The following is a 12,270-nucleotide window of genomic DNA, read 5'->3' as shown; positions in this document are numbered from 1 at the left end:
ATGTGTGAGAAGGTGATCTTCAAGTTCAGATCTGGAGGACAAGAAAGAGTTGGTCATACACAAAGTAGCACTAATTTGAACTCACGCCAAGAGTCTGAGTTTGGGAAGGGGTGACAGTATAGAGACAGAAAAAAATCATGTGGAAAAGCACAATGGGAATGGAAAGACAGAACTAAATATGACTCAAAGTTGGCAAAGGGTCTCCATGAAGGGAAAAAGTCACCAGGAAGAACCAGGTGGGTCTCACCAGGTAGAAGGTCCTCAGAAAACAAAGAAAGAAGTCCAGGTTTCATCTTATGTACAATGGAAAGATTTAGAAGGTGTTAAGTCAGAAAGTAATGATCCCATTAGTGATGTGTGGAGCATTCACTTAAGCTGGGCAGGAGCAGAGGAGCTGAGCTGGACCAGGACAAGAGCTCTTGGTGACTTCAGATGGGATGGATGATGGCAAGAAAGAGGAACCATCTACATAGAAGTAGAAACCACACGTTTCTACTGACAAGGTTGCTGCTGACAAGGCTGCAAGGAAGGCTGTTGCAGACAAAGGTCTGGGGTGGGGGCAGGCGGGCAAAGCACAAAGATTATTCCTAGCTTTCAGAAATGAACCCCTGAGTGGGTTGGGGACATTAACAGCACTGGAGAAGAGTCAGGAAGAATAGGCTTTCTGAAATCCATGGGATGTTAATGGGGAAAGAATCCAGAATTTTGCTTTAACCATCATGAGTTTGAAATGTCTCTGAGACACCCACCTGGAAGGGTCACACGGGCAACTGGAACTGTGACTCTGAAGGAGGAGTCACAGACTGAGAGATAAATGTGAAAGAGTCCCAGACAGAGACTGTGAAGCCATGAGAAGAAGGAAGATCATCTAGGGAGAGAGTAACAGGTTAGAGCAGCTAGGAGAGAGTCCTGAGGGGTACCAGGCAGTACCGTACAGAAATGAATCTTCAAATATTTAATTAGAACTAAAAGCATGGACTTCAGCAAAACTCTTCTGGATGCTGCTGTAATGGTGGATACATGACATTATACAATTATTTGCTAAGAAGCACGGAGCTGTATGACACAAATGATGGACCCTAATGTAAACTATAGGCTTTAATGGAGAGTAATAGATCAATATTCATTCATCAATTATAACAAATACACCACACACATGCAAGATTTTTTCTTTGATTTTTGTTTTTTTGCAGGATGCTAATAATAGGAGAAACTGGGGAGGGGGAAAGGCAGTCTCTCCATACTTTCTGCTCAAGTTTTCTAGAAATCTAAAACTTTTCTAAAAAATAAAGTCTTTAAAAAAAAAATAAAGTCTTTTAATTTAAAGGAATGAAAGCATAGGTTTTAGAATCTGGCTAAAAGAAAACAAATCCAAAAAGTGTCAGAGGCTTCCTGGAAAGGAAAAAGAGCCTAAAACAATATAGATTTATTTTGAAGAAAAAAGACAGCCTTTTCTTACAAATCTAGTTAGAAGATAGCACAAATCGAAGATCCAAGAGAAATCATTAGCTTTCCATGACTCTTCTGTAACTCAGAATCTCTTCTCAGAGGAAAGGATTTGAGAAGCTGGCAAAAAGTATTTTCAATCAATTGTAAGATCAGTTATAAAGCACTGATCATTTTCCCTATTCGAATCAAAGCACATTTTTCACAGGCCAGGTCAAAGAAGTCTTCTAGGGTCATTTAAAACTAGATTTTAAATTCTACTCCAGTTCCACTGGAATCTGAGTGATGTACAAGTACGCTTAACTTTCCTGAGGCTCAGATTCGATCATCTGTAAATGGAGAGAATATTTATCCCATAGACTTGCTGTGAAGAATAAACAGATCTGGTGCTCCATGGAATGAAGCGTACATACTATTATAATCAACGGTAAGGATGTTACAGATGCTGTTACTATTCCTATCATTAAGCACCAGGCATTGTGCTAAAGTCTTATAGCTATCACTTCATTTACTCTTTCCAGCAGCCCTATGAAGAAGGCATTCCTAGCTCTGTGTGAGAACAGGCCCAGACAGGTTCGGTGACTTGCCCAACAGCACACAGCTGATAAATGGAAGAAATACAAACCTGAACCCAGCTCAGCTTGTTTCCACGACGCTGTGAAGTGCCTACTCACAGACTGCCCAATCAGTATAAGGAGTCTGCATTGTAAGTAAACTCTTTATTCTTTATTTCACATTTACATTGCTAAATCATGTCAGACTTTTCTTTATCAGTGTTCTTGTTTCAGTGTTAACACATGGGTAGGGTACAAAGAGGCTCTCACAGGAAGGCAATGAAGACGGAATAGACTGTGGTTTTCCAAGATCCAGAGGGAATCAATCAGCCCTTGATCTTATGTTGTCTCAAAAAGAAAAAGAAAGATAATGGACGTCCCTTGCTTTTGATACAAAAGCCTATCTGGTTCCTAGTACTTGTCCTAAAAAGCCCATTGTTAAGGTAAGAATAATTTATACTAAGTCTTTCATTCTATTCTTCTGTTATTTCTATATTTTCTTTCAAAGTACTTTTTAAGTGTTTGGGGTAATTTCAAGGCAGAAAGTGTTGGGTGATGGGGATTTGCAAAACAGCTGGAGTTGATGTTTTACGTTAATTCTTACAGAAATAATTATTCACCTTAATTTTTTTTTTCATTCTAAGGTGTGTTTCCCAAAGATGTAATTCCTGATGAATTCACAAAATCCTAAAAGAAAGCTTTCTGTCTGATCATGGACCATCCCTTTGGCCATCCCTGTTATACTCTGTGAGCAAACCATTCCCAAGTTTCACTTGAGCTGTGTAGACCCTTGAGTGTGTGTAGACTCTGGCATCACACACACACACACTCATATACAGGCAGGAGCTTTCCTACTTTTGGGGGGGGGGGGGGTGTGCTTTATTTATTTATTTGCCCTGAAAATGGGACTGAATTTCCCACATCATTAAGTGAACTTCAGAACTCCAAATCCAGGGCTTAACTACTGGGGTCTTCACAGAGATACTCCAAACCTCCTGGACTTTAAGAAAGAAGAAGAAGAAAGCAGGCAAAGGCCTTAATCCCTTAGTTAACTCTGATTTACTCTGAAAATGCAAGTGAAGTAGAGAATATAATAAGGACATTAAAAACAAGAAAAGTCTAACATGAGACACAAGAACAAGGGGCCACGTCATGCTGTGGGCAGCCGAGGAATCCAAACATTTCGTCAGCAGGAGTCCAGCCCAACCTTCACACGCACTTTTATAAAGCTGGCCCCAGGCGCTCCAGGGCAAGATGAGGCTGTGCAGCCTTCTTGCTCTCCGCTACTTCACAGGAGCTGGCAAAGTGGGCACCAGACCTGACCAAGAGCCATGGCAAAGAATGGACTTGTAATTTACATCCTGGTTATCACCTTACTCCTGGACCAGACCACCAGCCACACGTCCAAATTTAAAGCCAAGAAGCACAGTAAACGCCGAGTGAAAGGTAATGGGGCTTTTCAGGCCAGCAAAATTCTAGGCGTGCGCAGTGTGGGGAGGGACTGGGCAATGTTCATTTCCAGACTCCTCCAGCACAACGGTCTCTGGTGATAGCATCATGCTATCATTCAGACATGGCAGTTCAGGGGACTGAGTGACCTTTTAATTTTCTGGAACATTTTGATATTTAAAGGAATCACACGTAGGTCCTTTTTTTAATAGAAAAAATGTCTGTACTGTATATCCTTTGTCAAGTGAGCTTAGCCGGGCAGAATGTTCTTCAGAGCAAGTTAACCTGGATAGGTGGATATCTTGTTATTATGAACAAGGGATCAAGTAGAATAGACTGACAGTAATTAGAATATACTGTTTCATTCCTAGATACTGTATAACTGTTCGAATATATTTGTAACATAACTATAATCTTATTAAAAGTATAGTCAAAGTTAGACCATTTTCTCACCGGTTATCATGCAGATATATTTTCATACCCTTGACGATATAAAGACAGTCTACCCTACACATTTAAGTTTTTTCATGTCAGAGAGAAATGGAACCTGTTTTTAAACTTAAAGATATGTCATTATGCGAAGTCATATAGCATTCAAAAATATTTTAATGCAAAACTGATTCTCTAAGCAATCCTAAAGTCTAGGTGGCTTGAAGTGGGTTAAGAGGCAAAAGAGAAAAAAACAGGGGTTCCTGGGGGGCTCAGTCAGTTAAGTGATCGTCTCTTGATTTCAGCTCAGGTCATGATCTCAGGGTCGTGAGACTGAGCCTTGCATTGGGCTCTGCACTCAGCGGGAGTCAGCTTGACATTTTCTCTCTCCCTCTGCCTCTCCCCCTGCTCACTCTCTTTTTCTCTCAAGTAAGTAAATCTTTAAAAAAAAAAATCTTGCAAAGAACAAAGATGAGAGCAATTTATTTGCAATATGCTGGAAGCAAAGCATGAGGGAAAAAGCATCAAGGGAGACAAAGAGTGATGTTTTATCTCATCCTCTGAGTCATTTTCATTTTCATTTCAGCGGATTTCAAGGTCAATATTATGACACTACTTTCTTATCGATTTCACTTCAATAGTAACAAAACACAGGAAACATACCAACAAAGTGCAAGCCAGACTTGACACACACGGATGGGTGGTGGGTAAAAGGAGGTTTGTCTTGGGTGGTGTGTTTTGGATACTATAAAGTGCCTTGCAAAGGGGGTATTTATTTCTATGATTTCAGTCTGATACAAGGTTTCTTCAGTGGAATCTTTTCCCTTATACAATATTAAACTTTCCTGTTACCTCTTTTAAATGGAAGATTAAAATACTTCTCAGGAGTGATAAAGTGTACCGGTGAAGATGAGGGCAGGGGAAAGAGGGAGGTAGGAGATACTGTGTGATGATAGGGTGTATTTTTGGTGTCAGCATCTCTTCACCGCTGGGAAGCAGTGGCAAAGCAGTGACCACCCAGCAGGGATGTGGGGAGGGGTGTGAACATGTGGATGCGTGGATGTGCTGTGGAGATGTTTCTGAGATCATTTGGTTCAGGTCATGTAGCTTTCCCCCCACCCCATCCCTAACCACACGCAAGTGTGCACACATGCTTTTCCTTGTTTGCCTTTTAACTGACTGTGCACACCTCTTTAGCATCATCCTCCCAAAGGAATTTTTGTGAGTTTTTGCTATGAAGTCCAAGAAAGCAGACTCTACAGCAGTAAGTGAAGCAGTAAGCCTAAACTTACCAAACACTTCTCTCTCCACTAACACATACAATTTGAAAACATTTTAAGTACCTGGGGATTATACCCAACTTTATGAAATCAAAAGTGAAGGCTATTTTTTTTCTCTCTCAAACCTCTTCACAGAATTACCCACTATTACTTATTGGGAAATAACATTCCCAGAGTTGTTCTAATGCAGAATTAAAACCTTCTATTTTCAGCCAAATAAGGACTGGCTATTAATTTATTTCATCTACCAAATCTTGGATAACTATCAACATAAGGGATGCATAGGTCCTTCTAGAGGCTGCATAATATTCCACTGCACAGAGGGGTCAGGATGCATGTCATCTGTTGTCTCCTGGTGAACTTCTTTTTTTTTTTTTTTTTAAGATTTTATTTATTTATTTGACAGACAAAGATCACAAGTCGGCAGAGAGGCAGGCAGAGAGAGAGAGTGGGGAAGCAGGCTCCCCGCTGAGCAGGGAGCCTGATGCAGGGCTCAATACCAGGACCCTGAGATCATGACCTGAGCCAAAGGCAGAGGCTTTAACCACTGAGCCACCCAGGTGCCCCTCCTGGTGAACTTCTGTGTGGCTTCCCATCTATTTTGTTTTTGATTTACTGCCTCAGTTAAGATACTCCTCTAGAAAACTGCAGCCTCATTACACTTTCCAACTGTCTCCCAAAATAATAGCGTCAACCTACACTGCTCCCATTGTCAGTATATGGCCATTCCCACACACAACTTAACATTATATCACAGCTTAAGCTCAGTCAACCACACCAAAAAAAAAAAAAAAAAAAAAAAAAGCCTCTCTTTTAATTTGGATTTCTTTGATTGTTAAGAAGGTTGACATTTCTTTGGTTGTTCATGAGGTGGAGGTATATATATATTCCATGGTTTTACTGGTGATTTTCCAGAATTAATTCTGCATTTCTACACAGAAGCTACTTCTGGAGAAAAACAATAATAAAATGAGAGGGAGTTTTTGTTGTTGTTTTTGTTCTACTCAAAATGGCAAACAAGGAACTTACTTAACTAAAAAACAAAATTTCCCTGGTATTTAATTCATAGGTCTCAATAAATTATATGTTGCAGAAACAAATAAAATTCAATTTTACATTGAAATAGTTAGTCCCTGTATTCATTGTAGACAAAACACGTCCACATTTGTCACAAAGGTTAGAAGGAGAAGCCAAGTCACCTGGATAATGATTCCCATAATGATCTCCCAGGAGCCTAATACTATTCATATCTTCATGCTAATTACAATGTTCCAGCCTCCCTGTAGAGGCTACATATTTCTATGGAATGGAGCGGGAAGCTGAGAAAGAAAGGGGATGACATTTGTATGGCTGACAACTTGAAACTTGGAAGAAAGTCTTCAGTGGTCTTGGTGAGCCTGGCCTCCAACAGTTGGTGGTTCTGCATTCTGAATGTACCCTTACATTTATTCTGGATTGAATGATCTCTTTGAGGAAATTCTTGGGGGTACTGTATTTCTGAGCTGAGCTACTGGATGCTTTCAGAAATGATGTGCAATATCTGATGAAACACAGATGGGTTCCACTCCTGTGAACCCAGAAGGCCTTCCTAACTCAATGTGGAAACACCTGGCTTGCAAAGCTTATGTTTAAGAGGATGACGAATCAGCATGTGTGGATTTAGGACTATCCTGAAAAATCCAGGATAGAACACAGATTCCTCATATGGTATCTGTGTAAGGAGGCAGGTGGTGACAGTTCATACCAAGCTTTAAACATCTTCTCAGTCCAAGGCCATGTGCTAGGGATCAGGCAATTACTGTGCAGGAGCAGATCAGAAGGATGTGAAGAGCACAGACTTGGAGTAAGACAGATTCAAATCCTGACTGCACCTTATTCGCTAGCTGGCCTAAAGCAGGTTCATTCCTGTGCCTCTATTTCTTCTGTGAACTGAGGACAGTAATGGTGTCTATTTCACAGGAATACTGAAAGAATTAAGCGCCTGGTGCACAGTGTATGATGGTTCTTAGTATTTTTTCTTTTTGTTATTTATTACAATTTATTATAATTTTGCCTCCAAAGAGTTCAAACTGTCTATTTCTAAGACAGACCCCATCAGTCCTAGAATCTTGTTCATTCATTCAACAAACATTATGAACAGCTATTATGTGCCAAGCACTGTGTGAAGCATCAGGAGCACCATAGACAGTAAGATACCCAAAATTAAGTAAGTAAAAATAATTACAGAGAAAAGTGCTCTGAAGAAAAGTAAAGGTTCAAAGAAAAGAGATTAGTCAGACAGATGCTAGTATAGAGATGATAACCAGAAAAGGCTTCTAGAAAAGATACTTCAGCTCAGTGAGGAGACAGACAAGTGCTGGAGCAAGAATGTTTGTTCCAGGCAGGAGTAACCCAAAGGAATGGATCCTGAGATGACATAACTTGGTCTAAGATGCTCTAAAAGTCAGTAAGTCTGACGTCTGTTGGAGGGAGAGTCCCACAGGATGGCGGGGGGAGGCATAGCAGCCCTCTCTCACAGAAGGATCATCTAGTATTATTACCACAACCAAGCTCTTATGAACCTTCATGGCCAACTTATTTTCACGCATTAATTCTCATGTACACTTGGCTCAGTTTCATCAAAACCACCCTCGCCTTAGATTCTGGGTTCCAAAGCTTTAATTTTATTTTTATCTTATTTTAATCATGCTTTTCATTCCTCCTACCCTACCCCACCCTAAAATATCCCCAGAAAAGGATGGAGACCTGAAGACTCAAGTTGAAAAGCTCTGGAGAGAAGTCAATGCCCTGAAGGAAATGCAAGCCCTACAGACAGGTAAGACCCGACTCATCAATGCTTCGTCTCAAAAGAGACAGGAAATCATGATTTGCCAGAAATTCAAACCATACCTCGGGTACATGTCAAATTCTAGGTGACACTTCTAAAAGAGACACTGACAACCCAGAGAGGTGTCCAGGAGAAAGGACTCAAAAGCTGGGGAGACAACTGTTTGGGGAAATCAGCTTGATTTCTCACTCCCTTCTCCTATATATGGATAGTATAGAAATACAAATACACATTTCAACAATGCATTTAAAAAATTTGTCCATAATTCTTCTCTAATAGACAAAGAAACGAATTGAAGCAAATATTGGTTGGCAAAAATAATTAGCATTCATTAGATGTTTACTAAGTGCCTACTGGGAGATCTGCTGAGGTTCAGCTAAACGCAGGATCATACGACTCACTCGGGCCATGTGGTGCACCAGATGCAAACAGAAGGCCACTGGTTAGAACCACAACTTGGCATTCCTCTTTACACAGGGGTAGAGCTCCCAGCAAGCTATGCCCTCTACACCTGCTGTCCAGGAGCGACCCTCCTTGGATCCCAGGGGTAAGGAAAATAGAGCTATACTGAATGGGTTCAAGAACAGACCTTGCCCACAAGGCTTACACCCACAGGATCCAATACCTTACATAGCAACTCCAAAAGCAGAACTTCATGGGTCCTGCAAGAGACCTGTCCAATTATGAGTTACCACTTTCAGGGAAGACTAAAGTTACAGCCTTCCATTAAGGATTTATAACTCCCAGACCAGCTATATGTTATCAGTTTAACGTCGTTTTTACCATAAACAATTTTGCCTAGTAATACTGTTGACATATTCCCTTTATCAGCTTTCTAGGAACAGAATTCAGAAGCTAAAGGAAGATCAAATGCCCATGTAGAAGGCAACAAAGTTTTGTTAACGCTTTACCCACCGTTTGGCACTATAAATACTCTACAAACATGAACACATTAGTCCTCCAACAACTTATGAGACAGGTGCCATTATGATTATCCTCATTTTACAGACGAGGAAACTGAGGCACAGCAAAATTAAGTATTTTCTCCAACAATTACAAACCTAACAAATGTCAGATCCTGGTTCTCCAATGCTTCGCCCTAAAACTATCTTTATGTTTGGTTTATCCTGGATAACCCGAACAGAGTTACCAGGGCTGAATTATTTGGATAACAAAACTACTGTTGCTCTATATGTCAACTCAGACTTTTGTTTGTGTTTGTTTGTTAACTAATTATGAACTACCACCCAGTTCCAAAAGTTCCAAGGAAACAGCACACAATAGAGCTGTGCAAACTAACGAGCATGTGTATATCAGAGCAGCACGAGGCCAAAAAACGGTTTAAGGGTGAGACAGACCTGGGTTTGTATAGTTATGATCTTATATGTTATGTAAGTTATGTTTTTATACATTAAGTCATGGCAAGTAACAATTTCTGTAAGCCTCACTATCCTGATATGGACAGGTCAGAGTAATAAAATCTCACTTCATGTGATTTCTGTGATTATTACATGAGTTCATCATCATAAAGTGCTTGGCACAGGGTCTGACACATGCAAAATCTCCATAAATATTAACTCATCACTATGATGACACATCATTCATTCCACAAATATTAACTGCTATTTTTCAAGTCCAATCCTGGATGTGAAACACTCAAAAGGCATCTTACTATATCAAATTTCACATCTTTACAGTCTGTCTCCGAGGCACAAAAGTTCACAGGAAATGCTACCTTGCTTCAGAAGGCTTGAAGCACTTCCATGAAGCCAATGAAGACTGCATCTCCAAGGGAGGAACCTTGGTTATCCCCAGAAACTCCGACGAAATCAATGCCCTCCGAGAGTACGGTAAAAGAAGCCTGCCAGGTGTCAACGACTTTTGGTTGGGCATCAATGACATGGTCACAGAGGGAAAGTTTGTTGATGTCCATGGAGTCACCATCTCCTTCCTCAACTGGGACCGTGCACAGCCCAATGGTGGTAAGCGAGAAAACTGTGCCCTGTTCTCCCAGTCAGCTCAGGGCAAATGGAGTGATGAGGTCTGTCGTAGTAGCAAGAGGTACATATGCGAATTTATTATCCCTTAATAGGGCCTTCTCAAAACTGCAAGATCAATCACGATTTATAGGCTGATGGTTTGTAAGAGTTAAGTCAGAACTGTCACACGGGCATCTGTGTCCATGGGAATACAGGAGTCAGCCAGTTTTGTTACCACATTTCCTTGTGATTTTGCCCTCCATAGGGTTTACGAGATCAGAAAATAATGATCCAGCTATGTGCACACTGTTAATGTGGCTTCTGCAAAATGGGCTATCAAACCCTTCCCACTTTCCCTTGTACAGAAAGGAGGTCTATGTTAAAAACACAACAGTTACCTGGACGATTTTCTCTTGAAAGTTTAGTATACATTTGATTGATGAGAATTCTCTCAATCAGAGAGTCTGGGTGTGATAAAATCCAGAAATCTCTCAGTCTGATGCCCCGTCTGTTCCGTCCCAGTCCCGGCACCTTGCTAGCCCATAAACTTTTCGGAGTTGCTGCATCCCCTGGTGGGAACTGCATCTTGTCACCACATCAGAACATAGATGTCTCAGAAGTGTTCTGATTTCACTTTGTTTTCTTCATGACCCGCTTCCTCCACCATATACATGCCCTGATTTTGAAAGTGCTTAGACAAGTTCTGAAAGGAAATGATAAAGGAGCATATTTGGTCAATTTCTAGTCCTAGAATTACATTACAATTCCTGTCTTGAACGGGTAACCTTAAGACGACTGTACAGCAAAATAAAGTAGGGAAAAAAATGTCTACTTTTTCCTGGCTTTAGTATCCTAATCCTCCTAGATGAAACTGAGGGTTGATATTATATGTCAGTTTCCTTTTCTACATTTATATACTTACGTATGTCTAAACAAGCATATATTAAAGTGTATTGGGGCAATCTACCTTCGGAGGTTGAACATTGGATTTAAATACTACTATTTGGGAGTCATACATCTATGTAACATTTTACTCAAATGCTATTTCCATTAAATAGTTTTAGATCATATAAAATAACTTCATTGCCTAATATGAAATTATAAAGCTTAGGCTTGGGGGAAATGGGCTTTTTATAAGCCAACAATTCTAAGTATATTCTGTTCTTCAAATAAGTGTCATTTTTTCCTTTAAATATTGAATATGTTTTATGAACAACATCTTTCTCTGCAAACTTTAATTACATGTGCTTGGAATTAAGTTTTAGTTTTTTTCATTGCACAATAATAAAGCCTGAGTTCTGATTGATGCGGATGTATTTGGATGTTGGTTAGTTATTCAAATTACTTTGGTTTATATCAAACGTGGCACAATTTGGGGGAGGAAACACCCTGGATCTGACTAAACTGAAGATTTATATGTCTTAGGAGAATAATTTTACATGATAATAAAGAATTAAGTCTGGAGGGAAGAGGAAAATATTAAAAAGAAAGTTGTACCTGCAATTGTTTTTGGTTGACCCTGACCAATCCCCTATTACATCACAGCCAGAATCCCCGCAAAGATTATGACACTAATGAAATTAGCAAAAGGTCAGCATACTCCAGGTACTGTGCCAAATTTTACCTAATTCTCATTAATCTCCAGAGCAACCCTGGGAATTAGGCTCTAGATTTATTTCACTTCACAGAAAGAAGAACAAACTGAAAAAAGAGAGATGTGCTAACTTGCCCCACATCACACTCCAGGAAGTAGTGGAATCGTGAACAGAACTCAAAAAGCTGACTCAGGTCCTACATCTTTGGCAACCATGGGGGAACTGTGACAATGTCAAGCCTGTTCAAGTAGGCAATGGAAGTGGACTCTAAACCATCCTCCCAGTTTCTATTATTTGGGGTAACATTTTGGGCAAGCAGATGACCTTGATAAGGCATTCAGTCTGAGTTTGTTTCAAAAGGGTGAATATATGAACAATCAGTGTTCATACAAGTCAGTGACAGAGTTTGGGCCTCCAGGAGATGGGGCTTATAGCTAAAATGATCCTTCTCCCAAGTACCCCAATCAGAAAAATCAAGAAAAGATTAATTTTTTTAAAAGATTTTATTTATTTATTTGACACAGAGAGATCACAAGTAGGCAGAGAGGCGGGCAGAAAGAGGAGGAAACATGTTCACTGCTGAGCAGAGAGCCCGATGTGGGCTTGATCTCAGGACCCTGAGATCGTGACCCAAGCCGAAGGCAGAGGCTTTAACCCACTGAGCCACCCAGGAGCCCCAAGAAAAGATTAATTTAAAAGAACAGATGAAGG

The 12,270-nt window shown here is 40.3% G+C and overlaps 1 protein-coding gene across 3 annotated transcripts; it reads left to right on the top strand.

Moving 5' to 3' along the window:
* Positions 1 to 2,071: 2,071 nt before the first annotated feature.
* CLEC3A (C-type lectin domain family 3 member A) lies at positions 2,072 to 11,259 on the top strand. 3 transcript variants are annotated; one of them, XM_047712604.1, is made up of 4 exons: positions 2,072 to 2,152; positions 3,194 to 3,446; positions 7,890 to 7,973; positions 9,683 to 11,259. In XM_047712604.1, exons 2-4 carry the CDS (start codon positions 3,332 to 3,334, stop codon positions 10,072 to 10,074), a joined length of 591 nt encoding a protein of 196 aa, XP_047568560.1. In that variant the 5' UTR covers positions 2,072 to 2,152; positions 3,194 to 3,331; the 3' UTR covers positions 10,075 to 11,259. The 3 variants fall into 3 exon arrangements, with proteins under 3 accessions (XP_047568560.1, XP_047568561.1, XP_047568559.1); XM_047712605.1 differs by having other exon boundaries at positions 2,090 to 2,152; positions 3,191 to 3,446; XM_047712603.1 differs by lacking the exon at positions 2,072 to 2,152 and having other exon boundaries at positions 2,829 to 3,446.
* Positions 11,260 to 12,270: the final 1,011 nt, after the last annotated feature.

The sequence above is a fragment of the Lutra lutra genome, chromosome 17 (genome assembly GCF_902655055.1).
Source record: "Lutra lutra chromosome 17, mLutLut1.2, whole genome shotgun sequence".
Classification (NCBI taxonomy): Eukaryota; Metazoa; Chordata; class Mammalia; order Carnivora; family Mustelidae; genus Lutra; species Lutra lutra.
The sequence above is the reverse complement of the archived record's forward strand: the minus strand, read 5'-3'. Positions and strand labels throughout refer to the sequence as shown.